The sequence below is a fragment of the Acromyrmex echinatior genome, chromosome 10, assembly GCF_024713525.1.
Source record: "Acromyrmex echinatior isolate Ae372 chromosome 10, ASM2471352v2, whole genome shotgun sequence".
NCBI classification, from domain to species: Eukaryota; Metazoa; Arthropoda; class Insecta; order Hymenoptera; family Formicidae; genus Acromyrmex; species Acromyrmex echinatior.
The window spans coordinates 1,092,130-1,113,319 of NC_141861.1; the positions used below are offsets into that span (position 1 = coordinate 1,092,130).

Consider the following 21,190-nt stretch of genomic DNA (forward strand, 5'->3'; position numbering starts at 1 on the left):
TACAGTAGCTGACACACACACACACACACGCGCGTGCACGCGCGCGCACATATTGTGTTTTATTATTTATTATATTTATATTACACAAAGATGTATATTTTTTCTCTCTTAATCGTATTATTGTATTGATCTTCAAATACAATTCGCCAATTTCTTCACCATTCTGTATTATTAAATAGAGTTTAACCAATATCTTTCTTAATAATTATTACACATTAAACCAGGTCACAAAAAAAAGAATTACATCTATCCGACTCAAGAAAGAAAAAGAATAAACAGACGAAAGCTAGAAAGAAAAACGGAGAAAGAGAGATACAGTGGAGCGAAAGAAGCTAAGGAGAAAAAAAGAAAAAAGTAAACGCTAAAAAACGAATTAGACTTAAAGTATACGTTACGAAGATCAGGAATAAGAGATACCTAATCTCGTTCTCGCCCTAACGATAACGATGATACTTCCCGTTGCTGCTGCCAATCCATACAGCGACTGTTGCTGTCACGTTTTATTTTTTCTTACGGCCACATACATGAGTTTCTTGTTTTACTTTACAGATTCGTCTTTCCTTTTTTCTTTCTTTTTTATACAAATTACTTAGGCATCGTGATATTCAGGTTTTACTGTGTTTGACGCAGTTTCGTCTCGACGCCTCACACCTACGCCTCTCACTCGTGCAATTTACAAGTCGCAAGTTCGTCTCATTTATACAAATCGTCAAAATAATAATAATAATAAACGCGACAAAGACGCATGCTTCAACGCTACGGCGAGCACGGCTCTGCGTACGAAACGAGAGATGCATCAAGAGATTCCTAAAGAATCTTTCTACAATATCTCGGTAATGCAGTAACTGCCCTTAGATCTTTTACTTATCCAGGCGAGCCTAAGTGACAATGTACACAATGCTATATTACGGACATACTACAAAAATTCTATTGTACACGGGGACGCACGCCGCAAATACTTCATGTACGCAAAGCCGTGTGCGCGACGACAAAAAACGAACAGATATATATAATATATATATAGATATATATAATATATATATATCTCGTTCGTTTCACTTCAGAATTTATCTTCTTCCTTTCTTCTTTTGCTTCTTTGTATCACAAATAATATTACAATTACTCCTTCTAAGATAAAATTTTTTGTTTCCCTTTCATACACAGTTGTAGATTATAAGCGTTTGGTTTATATTTCATATCTCTCTTACATCTAAGCGGTACTTTTTGGCTGTATCCGTCTGTTTTATATAAAGACCAACCTTGATGTCAAGGAGTATCGAAACGGTCTCGAAAAGTCTCACAAAAAAGAAAATTAGGCTTTACGATACTTTTCTTCTGAAGTGTGAACTTGTCATTCTTTTTATTATTTTTTTAAAACATGATTTAAGCTTCTAAATAAAATGTTCTCAGAGATAATCTTTTTTTTTTACATTTGTCGCTATGCACTATGTATGTACAAAGAATCTTTTTTTTTTACGCTCAATAACTTCGTCTCTGAATACATAGTTACTATTTAAAAATGATTACATCTAATTTATCGTATTCTATGCTGTGTGGGGAGACGTGACGGCTATTTTCAATATGTACTCAATTTATATGATGTATATATATACATACATACACAATACATATATATATGTATACATACACATAATACATATATATATTATACATATATGTATATACTTTTTTTTCTACGCAAACTAATATTATATATACATCGTATTTTTCTATGTAATATTATTATTATACAATTTTCTTGATCTTTGCTAGTTCTCCCTGATGTAGTAAGAGAATCACCTGTTAATATTATTACATTTGTCGTAGCGAAAATTTGCCTCTCTTACACTTATAAAATACAATGAGAACGATGATGACGATAATGACAGCAAAGATGACGATAATAAATTTTCGTATTAATATGAAAAAAATTAATATAAAATATACATATATAAATCAGTAATTATTACAAATTTCATGATAATGCCATAACTATTAATTTAATCGTTAACAATAAACCGTATGCGAGACATTGGATCTGAATCACCGGTTTCACGACCGTACAGATATATTAAATATGATAAAGTGACAGTAAATATGACGCCATATAAAATGTATCACTGAATGCAATGTGATGTATTCTTTGTTACATTATATTAGATACAGCGATACTAAAGTCTTACAAGTGTTCTCATTTTAATCTCGCTCGATGCGAGTATAAAAATATTTCTCTTTACGAAATTGTCAATCCGTTTACAACACGCAAAATCAAATAAAAATTTACATGAAAAGCAGCTACAAAAATATATTAATATATCAAAATGTAATAAAAATGTAGATTTTATGTGGATCGTGTACATAGTTGTGAGTTAATAATTCATGTAGCAACACAAATAAAAAAAAAATAAAACATGTAGCAACACAATTCTTTTTTTTACATTCATGAGAGAACACTTGTTTTACATGTCCATGCTCAATTTTCGCGAAAAAGAAAAGAAAATATTCAATTTTCACTTGTCGTACTAACTTATTTGTCTTACTATATTTATATGCATCCAATTTTGGCTGCCACAATTTTACAGATTTCAAATTCGACAGCATTAAATACAATATGCCCTGTTTGCATATTCCTGCGTACATGATGTTGTTAAGAAAATCTTTAGATTTTTACAAACATGAGTAAAAAAAGCAAACGTTTTTATTTTTTATCATTGTTCTTCAATAGTGATATTATGAGTTATTCTATAAATTCAAAATTTAAAAAAATTTTGCATTTTATATCTTGCCTTTATATTAAGTCGAAAAGGCCACTATTCAAGGCCACCAAAAAAGTTAAATTCAATTACGAAGAAAAATATCTATTACTTCAACTTTCATTCGCCATTTTTTCTTTTTATAATTCTCAGAAATAATTTTTTAATAGCATTTTCATTTAAACATCTTGTACATTGGAAGATATTTTTTCCGAGCATATTGATTCTAAACTTGATATCTGGAAAATTAATATAATTGTTTTCATACATTTTCATACTTATACTTTCATGTTCCAGATACGCGTAAAATAATACAAGGAGCAATCACAAAACATCTTATGATCGCACGACCCTAATTCATCGTTAAATAAGAAAGTCGATTTATATGTATTTAGAACAGAAAAAATAGAATATTAAATCAACAAACAATATATTATATTTTAATATTTTAAATTTGATCTATTTATGGTGTTACATCGATTACTCTTTTCCCTATAAATTCCGATCGCGATGTAACTTATGTTACATATAGACTGATTTTTATCGCATGAGGATGTTTTGCTCCTTTATTAACTAGAACATACCTTACCAACTAGTAAGGCTATCTTCAGTCATAAACGGATTTATATTACTTAGTTTCTTACATTATTGCCCATTATTCGGTGCATCTAATTAAAGCCGGATCTTAGTGTGATATAATGTAAATACAATCTACTTCCATATTAGTCTATGCTCATAAACTCACCGGAGTTTCACGTAACTCGATGAAGATTACACTTAGGTATGTACTGATTTGTGTCGAGATGCCAGCCTTTCGTCAGCGCGCATGGATAATGCGAGACAGCTTTACAACCACGTTTCACGCAACCGATATTCGCGCCTGTCAAGCCGCAGGAGTCACATACTGATTTAGCGGCGTCCCACACAGCCTCTTGCAATCCTGTCACTCTACCACCTGCCAAACACAATCCCAATTTTCATATTACATATTACTTTCGAACTATACAATTCCATCGCTTTTCTTGTCTTTCCACTTCCATCATTCTGATGACTTACCTGCCATATATACCCCGGCTGCCCAAACCGCGCATTGTTCATGAAGCCATACCTCCCATCGTTGTTCCTCTCCGCCGGGATGCAGAGTCATACCCGTAAAAATGACGTTTGTGTTACTTTCAACGGAATTTCGCTTCTTCTTGCCCATTTTTGCGGAGAACTGGTCAGCTAGACCAGCGTACCTCAAGCTCCTCTTGTTCTTACCGCCTTTCTTCTGTTCTGTCGTAATTTCCTGTTCATCGGCCGATAAAATGCCATCTTCTAATCGCTCTTTGCCAATTAAATATGGACCAAATAAGTCACTTAACACGCCAGCTGGAACCTGTCGCAGGCATTTACCGTATATTATTCGTAATGTTAATACATAATTACTCGCTTCTAAAACTGCTTCTGCACTAATCGTATCGCAGCATTGCAATTCAAGTAGAGTCGCTAGCTTGACATTGATTGGACCACAACATTTGTAACACGCTTATGACGCTACGGTGTGATTAATATAGAACCAGTTTAATAGTCCATTGCGTTTAGTGCTAAATATTTACTTGCCTCAAATTAAATATATCGAGTTACTTGAAGCATTAAATAATTCAGATAGAATATATATTTACCGTGTAAGTTCCAGTCGCGATATGCGGTCCGGCCAAATTCGGATGCGGCCTGGACGAATCGCCAGGTATAACAGAATGAGGACCCTGTTTACAAAATACGCAGATCCAAGTCGAATCCGTAGTGTGCGCGTCGTATCGCGAGGATAATGTTGAACTGAAGAGACCTGCTCTGCTAACTTTACCTGTGGACAAGGATGAGCGATAAATTAAATCTCATTCTAAAAATAAACACTTATAGAAACAACTTTTCATCTCACAGGCGTACCTCTGTAATCTAAATCGTTTTGATGACTAAGCCTTTTGCTTCGGCCTCCGTTCCCGTTGCCGACGCTTTTCCGTTTCTCTTTACTCTTCTCCTCTTCTTCTTCCCGAGGTGCATTAACTACTTGGATACTCAACGGACTGTCCCTTGGCCCCTCCACGTGAACCACTGGTCCTCGGGACCTAATCGAACTCGCGTTCGAACCAGAATCATACGCCATCTCTCTCAGACCATCAATCTTGGTATTTTTCTTTGTTTTCTTCGAAGCTTGATCCTGCTTCTTCGAGCCTTTGGACATCCGTCTCTTCTTTACCTCTTTCGGAGAATCGTCTGTCGTACCAAAAATGTTCTCCGTCGACCTGGAGATTTTTCTCTTTCCACCCTGCATTTTGCCCTTCTTACCTCTTTTCCCCGACAGTTTTGTGTCCACCGTGGAAGAAACATCAATGGGATTGCTCTGAACGTTCTGAGAATCTGTTATCGGTAATATATTATTTTCGAGACTTTCGAATTTCACAGCGGCATTATCATCTTGGATTTGCGCGTTTGCAAGTTCTACTTTTAATTCTTCATTTTTGACTTCCGGGTCCGCTTCCACGATTCCAGCGAACATTTTTGCTAGTTCCGACTCAACCTCAACGAAAGGATTTGTTGCCGTTGTCGTATTACTCGTGTCCTTTGGGCTCATTATCTTCGGGAACTCGGACGATGCGTCCTCACTGGATTTTCTTCGTGTCCTCTGATTTGTCGATATCAGATTACTAGTCGTAGTATCCTCGCTACTACTCCGTCTTCGAACCGGTTGACTTTCCTCTGATCTTTCCTCCGTGATTTCGTCTATTGCTGTCTTATTTGATATTCTTTCCTCCGCTTCTCTGGTTATCTGCTCCTCTGTCGTCTTGATCTCGGCTGCCAGTGTAGAATTAGTCGTCTCTTCCAACAATGGGTCAATAATCCTCGGTTCCGTAGGTTCCGTGGGCTCAAGTTCCATGTCCTCGACCTCTGTTTTCGAGTCCTTGCTCAGCCTCACAGGTTTTTCCAGTTTTCGTTTCCTACGTTGCTTAGTGTTATCATTCGAGTCATCGTTGCTGAAAGCTGGCGACACTACTTCATCCTCCCGAGTCGGCGATTTAGACTTCTGTCGTTCCGGTGACATACTTTTAACGCTGGACGTGTCCTTTTCCTCTATCGGCATCACGATCACCGAACCGATATTCTCAGTATTCCCAAGTTTCTTATTTCCTCCTTCCAATTTCTCTAACAAAGAATCAACACCTTTTTTGCCCCTCTTTGGCAAATTCTTAGGTGACCTCACACTTGTCTCCTCATGTTTCTTGTCCCTCTCAGAAGAGGATTCTCGCTTAGGACTGTCCGTAACGTCTTTCTCCATCTTGGATGTAAGATTGACTATAACAGGTAAGACATTCCTTGGCACTTGCGCGATAACACTCAACGTATCCTTAGCTTTCGAAACTTCAGACTCCTTTTTTTCCGTAACCACCCTCTCTATCGTTACACTAGGCGGCAAATTTATCACTTTCTGCGTAAAATTATCTACATTCATTTCTTTAATCTTATCATGAAGATTGGCGACTCCCTTTAGATTACTTTCAAAGTTTTTCACTGTTATCTTAGGAGTGGTCATCTCCTTCGTCGATAGCGAAACTGGTTCGCTGACCGAGTTCGGCGTCGGTACAGACGAGCTGATTCCGCTATCTGATGAAGTCTCTCCGTTAAGCGGTATGGGTGGTGAGATTATGTTTCCGTTTCGATTGCCCTTATCCACGTTTCTCGCGGTCAAACTGATGGGAATATCCTGAGGTATCCGAGCGTAATTCTCCGCCATAATCTCCGATGTAGATGAAAGATCTAAAGTGTTTTGGGAGCCAGGCGAACTTCTATATTGATTTGGATTTTGGCGATTATCCACCAACATTTGTAAACTGAACAGGGGATTGCCCGGCGTGTTCGCCGATGTGACGCTCTTCGAGGGAACTGTGGGTGTATGCCATGTCGGCGGTGCTTGTGTGTGAGCAAGTTGTGGAGTGAGTTGAGACGGTAGATGGGACGCTCGCGCTATGGATGGATGTGTGTAAAACCCGGCTGTTCCCAATGAGGCACCAGACAACGTCGGATGGATATTAAGAGCTGGAAGCGTAATCATCACATTATTAATTAATTTATTATGATGTTGAAAAAATATCGCATTAAATACCTGGAATTTAAAATTACCTTGACCTGGTGGCATCAGATGATTCCAGACAGTTTGTGGTGGAGGTGTGCCAACCGGTGGTCGGCTATGACCTGGATACTGTCCTGACATTTCGAAACACGCCCAATTACTTAATCTCGGATTGCAGGCGGTCACTAGATCGATATTTTCTGACTTGTGTGCCTCTTCCTCACTACAGCATTCTTTCTTAATATTATTACATTTGACATTCAATTGTAAATGTGTCCAAGGTAATGATTTCGATTTACAATCACTTAAGCGTGATGATAATATATGCGTGATGTATTTGTCCAGATACACACTCTCTTGCTTCAAATTACTGTTTGTTATAACCGTTCCATTTACTTCATCAACATGCAATTTATCAATAGTTTTCAGTAATTCTTCGCCTTTTTTCGAGTTACATGACAATTCATTTAAATCAGAAAGCTTCAATAAACCATAATCTACTTTCTTGTACTTTACATTATAAAAACTTTGTACATTAGGGGAATGATTTAATTGTCTTAAAATGGCACCATCTACTGAAAGTGTCTCTTTATCGACATCTGACAAATGTGGACAATTGCAGAGTTGATTTTTCGTCTCACTATAAGTATGACAGCATTGTGAACATTTTTTTGAATTTATTACTAAATTAAGTGGCTCATCTGCTACAGAAATGATGCAATTAGAATCGCAAGCTTCTTTATCGTGCTGAATATTATCTGATGTAACTTTTAATCCGATAATATTTTCGATCGAATGTTTTGACACACAACTAAACAGACCAATATTAGTGTCGTAACAAATTTCTCTCTGCGATTCAGACGAAACTTTGGTTTTATCTTTTGTGAACGAACACGTAAGCTCCGTTGTTTTATTGATATTTAGCGAATTAGAGTCTGTTTCCTCATCGAAATCCTTCTGGCAGCTAACTAGCCTATTCTTTCGTTCCTCCTGCAGGTTTCCCGTTTTTATGGATAGTGATTCATTAACTGTACCAATCAGTACATTAGAATTCACTATCCTATCATCGTGTCGTGCCGTTGGTAATAACTTTGTAGAATATATCAAGTTTAAATTAATAGATTCCGTGGTATCTTTTGTTTTGTAATACAAGTCATCTATATTCTGCGCGGTATTATGTGCTACCAATGCTTGTAGATCAATCCGCTGCATAAAATTGTTTGGTAGCGCCCATTGTGGCGCAACGTCAAATATGTGTAGTCCTAGAAACAAAAAATTTATCGTAATTTACATGTACCAGAAATTTTATTGCGTTATGAGGCGAAATGACACATGCTAGTATAATTCAAAATGTCAGGAAGCAACAGATCGATAGACAACAATATTGGTATCAAAATTTATTTTACAATTAGAAATAAATGACGTTGTAATTTACATTATAACATAGAAATATTTAATTTTACGATTGTTTTGGTCGCGATTAAAGAACGTATATACAGAGTAAAACATACAAAAAAGCATATACAAAATAATAACACAATAATTATATTTTACCATTGCAGGAATAGAAGAGTCGTGATAACTCACACCATACTGTAGATCTGGACTACTTTTATTTCTCTCATTTGTACTCTGACAATAGTAGTAATATCGCTCTATATCCAGAAACTTATCAAACTTTTCTTCTGGCGATTTAGACGTTTGTAGAGATTCTGTAATCATAACAGAAATATTTCTCTTACTGATCTATAGATATATCGCAAAAATTTTTAAATTATAGGTCTATTTTTATAAACTAATATACACTTTTTGTACTTGAAATAAAATAGTAGATTTGAAATTTGACAAAAATTCTAGTGCAGTCAAGAGAAATGTAGCAATAAAAAAACAATACAATTCTCACAAAAACCTTATAATTCTTCACAATATTTACACGATATTACAAATGCTGACTTGAGCAAGCTGCTAATATAATATGTGACATAAGAATACAGGAATTTAAGCGGAAAATAAAATATTATAGCCTGTGTAGTAAGTTTGAAATTTTTATTTAGAAAATAAATATTTTCGCCAATATGAGACAAAACAAAACAGATCACAACTTAGCAGCTTGCAGTCTAAATATAGGTAAAGAATATCAGCTCGAATGAAACGCAGCAAAACATTTAGATCATTTACGCTCTCTAGGCAAATATTTCAAAACACGCAGTAAATATTCCATAGGACGATTAAAGAACCGCGACTAAATAAGAATAAAGAACGCAGGATAACGCTTTCTTCTCAATCTTTTGTTCTAATGTGAATTTGATTATTTACACTACTTGTAACAAATATAAATATATTAACTTTAAACTTGCTTCAACTTACTCTTCATCTTTTTCTTATTCTTAAAACTAGAAAAAGATAAAGAGTTGTGAGCACTGGTTCTGTCACTCACAAATTGATTAAAGATATGTGTTTAACATAATTATAAAAGCAGATTAAATCCCCTATACGTTCTATTGTATTATTAAGTAAAATTAGTCCCTACTCTGATTAATTTAATTTGAAAATTTAAGGTACAAGTTGATAAAACAATGAAATATCTAATTTAATTAGTAAAATTGATTACTAAATTATATACTCATTATCTCCTGGTATTGGATCTAAAAACGTTAATTTCAGAAAAATCAAATTAAAAGTTAATAGTCTATTGATAAAACTAATTTAACTAAATTAAATTAAAAAGTTAAGAGTCTACAATGAAACTAAGTTAAATTAAAATTACTTAATTTTACAATCTTTTAGCTTAATTTTTAACTTTTTAACTTAACCCTGAGTAAAATATATATGTTATAATTAAAAATATTTGAATTTCATTTTTATATTCATTTTTACATTCAAATTAAATCAATATACAATAACTTTAATACAATTAGTGCGCTCTAGTGCGAATTTGCTATTAAATTAATATATATTAGAGGCTGCTTTATATAAAGTATCTAAATGTAATAGCATAATATAATTAATTTTAACAATAAAATAATGCATGTATATTCTGTTAAATAACGTAATAATATCATTACTGGGTATTTAATTGTTTAAGATGTTTAAAATCCGATTGCACCAACATTACTTTGAACATGATTTTAAGTGAGGCTTAAAACTCTCTCCTTGTCTTTTTCTCTTGACTTTAAAAAAGAGAAAAAGAGAATTTTAAGTTTTACTTAACGCAAGTATAGCAAAATATAACAAAGTAACGTTGGTGTAATCAGACCTAAATACTTTTACATTTAACTTCATCGTGCTAATTTCACGAACAGCAGTTTTCAGTATAGTGCAAGTGACCGAATTCGTTATTAAATACACACACAGACAAACACGCCTCACGCTTCCACCTTCCGTCAAGAACATTCACTTTGCTTTTATTCATACGACCCATTGACATCGACTATCAAAACAGCTATTATCCACTACGTGTATCGGCGAATCGTCAGCTCGTATATACACTTTCAAGCATAACCACGATGAAAGACCGACGCGTCCATTGCGATTTGCCACTTTGTCGAATATTTCTTTTTTTCCAAATCCTATCATCACATCGCAAAAATGCGTCAAACCATCAACTCATCGGTATTCGTGAAAGAGTAACGTGGCGATCGTATTATAAACGTTGTCGCTTGGAAAAGGAAAAAATGAGGTGAGGACAGATGAGGTTTCGAAAAAAAAAAAACGGAAAAGTCGCGACGGCAATCGTGCCTAACGGTCCGCTGCGAGCTTTGGGTTCCACGTTGTCATCGTTGTCCTCGCGCGGACGTCAATATCGCTATTGTGGTGACATTCACGAGAGGAGACGTATAGCACGCACAAAGCTTGCAGCGCAACATTGCTGCAACGTTGCTAAAACGAACGATCTGTGCTGTACGTATAATATGATCAGCCCGGTGTCACATGCTCCGAGAATCGGCTCGCGATCCCGATGACACGCACCGCGCGCGTTTACTTACACACGCCGTTTACTGAGTAGGAGAGAAACGGAATAGAAAGAACGAAGTACAGCATGCATACACGAAAGGCTATAGCGACGACAGTGGTGCCGAACACGTTTATCCCGTACATTTACTGTGCAGATGCACGTACATGTACTGTACATTCGCGCGGCCGTACACATCGATAGCGTGTCGTGCGGACACCTATGTACGCGCGGGTAAGACGTGTCATGAACGAACAAGAGCGAGAGAGAGAGAGAGAAAGAGGGAGCAGGAGGGAGGAGGGACAGACAAAGAAGAGAGAGAAAAAGAGGGGGAGACGCAGGAAGGAGGCACCCGTGGTCCACGCACCCCGTGTCGACGAACGTTTTTGAAGGAGCACTGGCCGTGTGTCACCGCTGACCGAAGCGTCCACGATGGTGCACGATAACCGCTGCGAGTATATATATGTATACCGCGAGTAGGCACCGGGTAAATCACAGCGACAAGACGGGATAAACCGGCAGCGGTTATAGCAGCAAATCCACGTATTAGCATACACACATACACACACACACACACACACATATACACATGCAGCGCGCACACGCACACACACACGCACACACACACGCACACACACATACATACACGATGCGCGAAAGATGAACGTAACGCACGTACGTTACACACGGCGTCGTATTGCCCACCGGCGGCAACGACGATTACGACGGTGGGTGGGAAGGAAGGAATAAATTTGACGAGCAGGAAGGAGGGAAAAAAAACGAAGCAACACGGAATGATACGCACGTTTTGATGTTGATCGCACTGACACGAGTCACACGAGCGCACAGATCCGTAAACGCGATCCGGTGTGTACGGTACGGAGTTGCGCGCCGATCGCGCCAGCGAAAAACCACACCACCGAGTACCGACACAGCGGCGCACACACGAAGAGAGAGAGAGAGAGAGAGAGAGAGAGAGAGAGAGAGAGAGAGAGAGCGCGAGAGCGAGAGAGAGAGAGAGTAGCGAGAGCGCGCCGGAACGGAACGGAACGCCGTGGCGCGACGCGGCGCGATCCACCTCTACTCCCCTTGTCCCCTTGGCCCTTCGTGCGATTATCGCGCGGGCGCACAATATAATATTCACTTGCGTTTTCCCGATCTGACAACGGGATCTCGTCACCGCACTATCACCGAGACGCCAATCGTTGTCGACGATGATCACACGATGAAGGAAGGCACGAAAGGTGCGTGGACCGATCGTCGTCGGCCCTGATCACTCGGCATAGAAATGGATTATGGAACAGCAGAAAAGATACACACACACAACCGCAAATGCAACAACAGATTTTCATGCACCTACCGCAACGAAACCCTATCGCCACGAACGATTTTACGATTTTCAGCCCCAAAATCGTCGGGGCATCAACCAAATCAGTATTTCAACAATGGTGGCCATCCATACAGCGAGCCAGACCGTCTTGCGCCGGCCTGACATCTAGCGGTGGCGGCACGAATCATGTTTTTGTTTTTCAAGCAAGCCGACGCGTCGCGACTCGAGAGCCTGAAAAGGTAAAATCACTAGATTTCTTAAGTATGTACTGCAAATGATTTCAGATATGTCGCGTCAAAATGATCGAAGTGCACATAGCATGATTTCAAGCATGGTGGTTGGTGATTCATTTTTAAACTGTCCCTTCGTACACTTTCATGTATTAAATTCCTCTGCAACAAATAAACTTGTATTAAATTAAATACATAAATTAAGCATTTATATGTTTTTGTTGGTCATAAATAAATTAATTACAATTAAAAAACATTTATTTACGTACTTGACATCTTTATTTTCCAAAATAAAGTACGTATACAGAAATACGTATACATAAATTAAAAATGGCCACGTTTCGCGTCAAAATGGATGCGAGTTTGCGATATTTTAGAAATCTAGTGACTTACTCCAAGGGAGAATGACAAATTGCGTCCAATCAGGACGGGGGGACCAATTTTCTTCCATGCCTATGGAGCTTTGATGCCCGCATCCAATCAAAAGAGACGAGTTACATGATGCAGTTCGCCACTCTCTCCCTTTAAATAGAATCCTATAGCCCGTATCAATCATGAAACTTTATCTCTAGAATGGAAAGTGAAAAGTAAAAAATTTCTCCATTAATTTCAATAGTAAATTTTCACTTTTCATCCTAGGGATAAAGTTTCATGAATGATACCCAGATTGCGCTTACAATGATGTCAGCTAACATGCTATAATTTACGTTACGCATACTATAGAATTTTAGAGACAAAAGCACGTTCTGAAATATTATTGGGTCATCTAAAAAGTATCCGCGGTACTTTGTCACTAGATATATGACCATCAACACACATCTAGTGACAAAAAACCGCGGATATTTTTTAGATGACCCAATATTATTTTTAGATTGAAAGACATAGAGATACGCTCCATGCAATTCCTATAAATGAATAAAAATGCATTCAGAATTGAAAAGCATTCATTTTAACATTCGTGAATCAATATTTCTGAAAATCTGAATCCATTTCAATTCATTTCAATCCATTCTCGTTTGCTGGGCAATGAGCTCTTTCATTTGATTGATATATTCCATTAGATTCTAAAATATGGACCACATTTGATTGGTATATTCCATTAGATTCTAAAATATATCAATCAGATGAGAGATCACTAAGCAGCTCAGTGAGTGATTGTTGTTCTAAATGAATACACCCAAAATGCGCAAGAGCTGGCAAGAACACACCTTTGTTTCTTCCACCATGACTAGAACTATGATGCGCGGCATTTCGTCTCGGAAACTGTGGCTTTTTCGTTTCCTGTGACGTCGAAATTCATCGATTGTTAATCTGGTGGACGTATTCTAAAAAAAATTTATAAAGGATGATAGGATTTCTATCAATTCGCATCGTTTTCTATAAGTTTACATAATTTTCTATCTTTTCTATCGATGACCTCGCGAGCCTCACGATTGATCGGATATGAATTCTATCATATTGTACAATATTTTATTGGGTTATACATATATATATATATATATATATATATATATATATATATATAATTAGTATAAGATTCCTATATAAAATCTAATTCAAATTAATTAATTCACGAACCAGATTTCATATTTAAAATGATAGGATTTTTCTATTTATATTTATGTAAATAGAATATTTGCTCGTTCTCTATCAACTTTTTTTTTATCAGGGCCGTCCTCCATCGTCTGCTGCGAACGCGATGGCTCGCAATTTCACGGTTGGTTGCGATTGCGCTAGTCAGTAGTGTCAGTACTGTCAGTAGTTGATGCTGTGCAGTGCTGTGTATGCGGGCATTGCTGATTGTGAGGCGCGAATGCGAGCACTGTGAGCAGTGTGAGCCTCGTTTACTGTTCCAGGGAAATAGATAAGATGAAGGAGGAACGGGAAAAAAGAGAGAAATGAGTGCTCAACCAACCCAGTACGACTTCTGATCGCGCAATGTGCTCGACGCATCGTCGCCGTTACGGGGATGGAGGCCGAGGTTCGAGTGTCCACATTCGATCGAGTCTCGCGCCTCAGCGGTTTGTTATTTCGGCGGGTGAATGACGTGTTGACGCGTTCGATCTGGCCGCAAGTTCGCGATCCGAGTCTCGTGAATACACCAGTGGTCAGCTAAGCTAATAAATTAATGCGCGTTGATTCGATCGCTCTTAACTGACCGAGATGGACCGCCTGGACACAGAGATCAGGAGACATGGTAGTGTTTCGGGTGTCAAGTCAATTAGACTAATGTGAAACGTGAAGACGAGGACACCCGAGGTTTGATAAATTTGATTAAGCGACCGTGATGTTGAATGAAAAACGACGCGATTGCTCGATGTAGCTCACGAAGGAAAAAAGAGGAAAAGCGTCGGCGGAGAGAACGTGCAGATCCGCATGAAGTAGCCGACTCGATTCTAGTCATCTGTTCTAGTCCAAATGTCCAAATGCCAAAAGTATCACTCGTCAATACCCCAAGTGTGATATATCAACTTGCAGTATATCATCATTGGACATCCTCCCACATGACTGAACGTTCGAATCAGGGAGTAGAACTGACATTAAAAAGCATATTATAGTTCATGGATACTTACAGGATACGTTGTAATACGTTACGCAATTGATCCCGCAGAATTTAGATATTATTATTTGATAATTAAGTGCAAACGACACATACTTGACATATGCTTGAATACTATTAAGATGTGAAACATTTTGTATATTGGATGTACTTCACTTTGTATGGCTACAAATGGAAATGATTACATGTAAATTGTATAATTTTCTATTCGTTAAGAGCTTATCCATAATTTGAAATATAGAAAGAATATTTTTGAGAGTTTTTCTATGATATATTTCAATGCATCCTGCGACTATGATAGAAGAATTTTTTTTAACTATAATTAGAGATGTATAAAAAATTGGTGTAATTCAACGAGTGATTACGGAGAGGGATAATATAAAAGGATATAATCGGTAATCTCGTGTTAAATGCTGCGAGTATTATGGATCAGAGTGAGGGAAATAACGTCTCTAGCGTTTCAAATAAGGCAGAGGTTTCTCCAAAATCAAAACAGAAGAAAAAGTCCCTCTGTCGCATGCTTATGAACAAAAAGACTAAGGTCGGCTGCTTGGAGTCCTCCTACAAAGACGGGGATTCAAATAGGAACTCCAAGATAGAAAGCTCGCAACATGGATCTCAAACTAGCACCAAACTGTCCCTGTGCTGTGCTATGACCGAACGTAGCAGAACACCACCCCAGAGCTTAACCATTAGCAGACTTTCCCCGATGACGTTGAGTCATACCTCGGTCAAGTCCGAGGTAGCTTCCATCAATGTGGATCATGAAACGGACGTACTAGTTGAGCAGGAAGAGATGCATGTTGCAAATGATCAAGCCAAGGATCAGGCTCAAGCAATTCAAGAGACTGTAGTCAGAAGGAGTAATGTAGCAATAGGAAAGGAACAGCGTCCTACAACTTATATAGAAGGTAAGTTTTACAAATGTATCACAGCATTTGAATATTATTGATTTAGATATGAAATTTGTGTACTACACGATAAAAAATATTTTATATTTATGTTGAAAACGGTCCACTCAAATCCTTGTTAAAATTTTGACACATGTGATTAAGTTGAAATATTTTGTGTTAAATCGATATTTAACATTTCTTAGTGTCAAAATAACACAATTTACGAGTAAGTAACGAATTAGTTTACGAGTAAGAACGAAACATAAAATTGTTTTAAAATGTAAATTTTAATATAAATTACATGTTAATTTAACATATCATACATGTTAATTTTATTGAAAAAAACATATTTTCTATAGTTTGCTTACAAATTGTATCACTATTATTTTTTTGTGTTAATTTTTTTATGTAATATATTTCTAACTATATTTATCTCGTATTAAATTAACATAAAAAGTGGTCATTTGAATGGACTGTTCGGGGCATGTGAAATGTGTTAAATTTAACACAAATTTTCTAACTGTGTACACAGTAAAAACCATTCTGTACTTGTATTAAAATCGGCTGTTGTTAAAATTTTTGTGTTGTATTTTTAATATACCTGAATATTGATTTGACATAATGTGATTGTGTTATTGAATATTTTACGTTATTTTGATGTTTGACACTTTTCTTAGTGTTAAAGTCATCATTTTTGAGTAAGTAAACAAATAACATAAACATAATACAGTTTTAAAACGTACATTCTAAGTCTATAATATAGTCTATAATTTAAAATGTATTTTAAATTAAAGTTTTATTCTAATGAATAAAAGATGGATGTATGGGTTAATTTAACACATTATAACTATTAATTTTACTGAAGAAAGATATTTTCACAATTTTTTTTTTCAAATTGTGTGAAAGTGTTAATTGTTACATTTTTTTGTGTTAATTTTTGACACAATATCTGTGTTGCATTATCTTGTGTTAAATTAACACAAAAATTTGGGTGAATCGTTTGGGACACATCAAGTATGTTAAAGAACTTCGTCCATTTTGCCACACATAATTATCAATTATGTATCATTTTATAGATAAACAATATAGAAAAATTAAATAGTTTTAGATCCTCAAATCTCTTCCAAATGCAATTCTAATCTTTCAAAAATGTCATCCTATTTGATAGTTCATCATCAGAGTTATTGAGAAATATTTCACTAACATTCTTCTCGGAAAGTATTTTTCAGCAAGATATTTGAGATATATAATACATCCTAGATGCCTAATGAATGACACCATGTGGGCAACTAAACTCTAAGTTCAGTAATGTGGGTAGAGCAACTTATAGTGCGGATACTATTCTTTCATATACTGTCACTGTTCTAGACACAGAAATCTTGTGAAATAAAGAATGGATAAAACAGGATCTAGAAGTATTTTTAACTATGTAATAAAAGATCATCGATTAAAGTATATCACAAGTAAAAATAGTAATATTAATATATCCCACACATATGATGAGATTCTAACATTAATCTGTTAATATTAGCTGGTTTAACTATTGGTATTTATGTAGTTTTAATTTACTCTATACTTTATAATTTGATGTATAATTCATCTTTATATAAATGGCCTAAGTATGCACACACACACACCATATATATATATATATATATGGACGAAGTTTTTTAACACAAATTTAAACAATTATTTAAGAAGGTCCCATTATGGCAAGCAAGTAGATCAGCATTAATGAAATAGTAAACATTCAGAATAATGTTAATTTATTCTACAATAATGTGGAGGGAAAAGAGAAAAAAAAATCTTTAGTTACTTCATATCTAATTTCAACTAAATGACACTCCTATCTTCCTATGCGCATTTTGCAATGTGATTTGATGATGCTCAGACCTTGAATATCCCCTCCATCTTTTACATTCTAAAGCGTGTATTCACTACAAGGCATAGATAATGCTTCCAGTTGACGTGGAGTTAGTAAAGTTTATCTTTGAGAGATACGTGCATGTGTTTTTCTTGATCAATGAGAGTATGAGTAATCTACCGAAAATGTCGAACAAAAAGAGAAGGAAAAGTTTCCTTAACAAGTTACGTTGCATATTTAAGAAGAAAGACGAGTTAGAAGAACAGTCAGATTTCCATAATAAGCAGAAAAAAATATTTGACGATAGGCAAACTGATGATATGGGAGGTGCATCTTGTAGTTCTGATGAAAAAATTGCAAAAGCTGTTGGCAGTGAAATTTGTGTAGCAGTTTCAAGAAATAATTTGTCTGGAAAAGAAACGCATATTGATAAGAATTTATTAGAAAATAGTAAAAACGTAGATATTATAAAAAGTGAAAGTTTCAGGTTTCCTAATGTAGATGATGACATAAATGAAAAGAATCATCAGAACGTTACAAAAAATAAGCAGCTGGATTATAAAGTAGGATCGGACAGACATATGAATACAAAAATTACTTTTCTAAATCAAGATAACGATACAATAAATTCTCGTTATCCAAAGTTATCTCTAGGAGATACTGGAAAAGTGCATCACGATAATGGAACGAAAAGTTACAATTCTGACTCTAAACAAGCAATATTACAATCTCTTAACAATACTAATACTACGAGCGGTGCGCGTAAATTTTTAGTAAAGGAAACAAAGGCGATTTCTCAAGAGAGTAGTGAAGATAGTGACTTCTCTGCAGACTCAATGGAAGATTCGTTCGAAGATTCTTCAGAAGATGAAAATGAACATCTGATTGAGTCTGAGAAAGCTCAAAAATACTTTAAGGATGAGTACTTTACAAAGGGAAAATATATCACTTATTTCTTCCTGGAAATGGAACGGCAGTTATACAATCCTACAGATGTTTACAGTATGGTTCAGTATCGTAATACTGATCGCGAAAAACCAGAGAAAAAAGGTACAAAATGATATACGAAATTTATACGGTGCTTAAAATGTATAATTCTTTCTGTTTTTGCTAGTATTTTACATTTTGTTCTTACAAACTATTGAATTTTTTTCTTCAAAGTTTTTTCTTCAGCATTTTAAAAAATTATTAAATTGGCAACATGCATTCTGCATACTTTAGTTCTATTAAGAAATCATACAATTATTTTATGTCTGGATTAGATTAGAAACAATACATTTAACGCTGTGATGTTGTTCGTACGCAGCTATAATTGTTTGTATGTTACGTATCTCTATCTTTTACTAATTAACTTAGATTATTAGAAAATATGTGTGAATACTTATATATTTTATAGGATGACTGTATGTAGATTTTATATAGTTGTTTAAGTTAAATATAGGCTACTACTTATATTAGATTTAGAACAAGTACAGTACTACTTAAAGCCAATTTAATAAATTGCTTGATTTAAATTCAAATAACAATTGGTGCTGTTCTTTTTCCAAATATATTAATCAAATAATTAAATGGTTTTACTGATGTACATAAACAAATGTTTAATTTCAAAATACGAATTCAAGATATTTATATCTAATCAAATGATAACAAATCTTATCTAATTTCATCGTATTACGAATCTGCACGTTTAGTGCCAAGACTGCAGTAGGCGGCAATTGAAACAATTTAGTTTCATTACAACGGAATGCTATAATCTGTTATGAAACTAATTTTTAGGCACGAAGTGTATTTGCTCCATCAATATATATTATATATTCTGTGGTGTATATTTTTTGCTTTCAAAATGTAATGGATGATTCTTTCTTTTGCGCAATTACAACGCACAATTTCCATTAATAGAATCTCACGCGTAACGTATAATTTTAAACTGTTTCAGGTGAATATTCTTCCTCCGGATCGCTATCGCCGAGTATATCAGGACAATTACGTCGTAGATTGCTTCATAGGAGATCAGCAGATAACTTGATTGTAGACTCACCTACAAGCTCTATGAGACATTCTAGTCCAGATTCTATTAAAAGTGCACCGATCCAGCATAAGCCACGTTCAACGTCCCATGATGCGCTGTCTAAAAAGAATCGTTACTTTCGTCAAACGACAGGGGCGTCTATGGATAGTTTGGCAAAGCAATCATTACTTGCTGCACAAGTACTTAATTTAATTCCTACTCAGAAAGCACGGGAAAGGTATATTTTTTTTTCAGAAAATTATCTGAAATGATCATTATTCGATGGCTAAAAACAATTGAATTTTGTAGGAATTTTCTTCATGGAAGAATCGCCGCCAATTCCTTACTCGGACCAGTGGAACTTGAGAAAGTATTGCCTAATCGAGAATTAAAAATTTTTATCGGCACATGGAACATGAATGGTCAGACTCCGCCAAAGGAATTGAACGATTTTATGTTGCCATCCGACATAGAGACTGTTCCCGATTTGTTAGCTATAGGAACACAAGAGTCATGTTCCGAACGACATGAGTGGGAGGCAGCTCTGCAAGAAACTGTCGGTCCTTCGCACGTGCTACTAACTAGCAGTAATCTCGGTACACTTCACCTCGCATTATTTATAAGACGAGACTTGATTTGGTTTTGTTCTATTCCGGAGGAGGATAACTTTTCAACGAGAACTGGAACAGCATTCAGAACGAAAGGCGCAGTGGCTATTGCTCTTATGATATTTGGCACTAGCTTTCTCTTTGTTACCGCTCATTTGACCGCACATCAAGACAAGGTAAAAGAACGGGTCAACGATATAAAGAGAATCGTCAGAAATCTTGATCTACCTAAAGAGCTACCTATCCGGCACAAAAGCAAAGGTATTAATGTCAAACGTTAAAGCTTTAATAGTTTTACGTTTTATACATTGTATGTAATAAATATATATTTTATTTTTTATAGATGTAACTCAAAATTTCGATTGCGTGTTTTGGTGCGGTGATTTAAACTTCCGTCTAGCTCAACCGAGAGAGGAAGTGATTCAATGGATTACAAATACATGTTTTCCACAAGAATCACCGATAAACATGCGCAAAGATCAGTTGAAAAATATCCTAAACGAAGGCGCAGTGTTGCGCGGTTTCGAAGAAGCTCCAATTATGTTCCCTCCCACTTACAAATACGATCCGGGAACGCAGAATTTCGATTCTAGCAGCAAGCAACGCACTCCCGCGTATACTGACAGGATTCTTTTCAGAGGAAAAGGTCACACTAGAGGATATATTAGACGCGTTAGTCACGAGATTTCTAGTTCTAAGGACGGGGTTATAGAATGCTTGATATACGATTCTGTTCCAAGTATGTGCACGTCGGATCACAAGCCAGTCTGGGGAGTCTTTAAAACTACATTGAGGCCGGGTATCGATACGTACGTGTCTGTTATTTATTGACGTTTGAAGAGATGATGGTCATATAGCTTGAATCCTTTTGTATGTGTATTAGA

General features: G+C 36.0%; 2 protein-coding genes and 1 long non-coding RNA gene across 13 annotated transcripts in view; 2 read left to right on the forward strand and 1 right to left on the reverse strand.

Annotated features, from left to right (window-relative positions):
- Window positions 1-12,301, reverse strand: LOC105148544 (uncharacterized). Of its 9 annotated transcripts, none has more exons than XM_087410176.1 (7): window positions 12,174-12,301; window positions 8,449-8,573; window positions 6,912-8,123; window positions 4,683-6,827; window positions 4,418-4,599; window positions 3,810-4,131; window positions 1-3,708 (listed from the first exon to the last, which is right to left on the reverse strand). In XM_087410176.1, the coding sequence occupies exons 3-7, from the start codon at window positions 8,071-8,073 to the stop codon at window positions 3,506-3,508; spliced, it is 4,014 nt and encodes a 1,337-aa protein (XP_087266302.1). In that variant the 5' UTR covers window positions 8,074-8,123; window positions 8,449-8,573; window positions 12,174-12,301; the 3' UTR covers window positions 1-3,505. The 9 variants fall into 9 exon arrangements, with proteins under 9 accessions (XP_087266302.1, XP_087266297.1, XP_087266304.1 ...); XM_087410171.1 differs by having other exon boundaries at window positions 8,416-8,573; XM_087410178.1 differs by lacking the exon at window positions 12,174-12,301 and adding an exon at window positions 11,619-11,754.
- LOC147908199 (uncharacterized) lies at window positions 11,738-14,720 on the forward strand. Its single transcript, XR_015546324.1, has 3 exons — window positions 11,738-12,382; window positions 14,043-14,090; window positions 14,230-14,720. It is a non-coding gene; the product is annotated as an uncharacterized LOC147908199 (long non-coding RNA).
- INPP5E (Inositol-3-phosphate synthase) overlaps window positions 14,097-21,190 on the forward strand; it is a 13,916-nt gene continuing 6,822 nt past the window's right edge. For 2 of the 3 annotated variants that reach the window (XM_087410192.1, XM_087410193.1), the window contains exons 1-4: window positions 15,851-18,740; window positions 19,627-19,936; window positions 20,008-20,567; window positions 20,650-21,115. In XM_087410192.1, the coding sequence (XP_087266318.1) occupies window positions 17,780-18,740; window positions 19,627-19,936; window positions 20,008-20,567; window positions 20,650-21,115 (2,297 nt within the window). In that variant the 5' untranslated portion in view covers window positions 15,851-17,779. The other variant, XM_011060171.2, reaches the window with a different exon arrangement.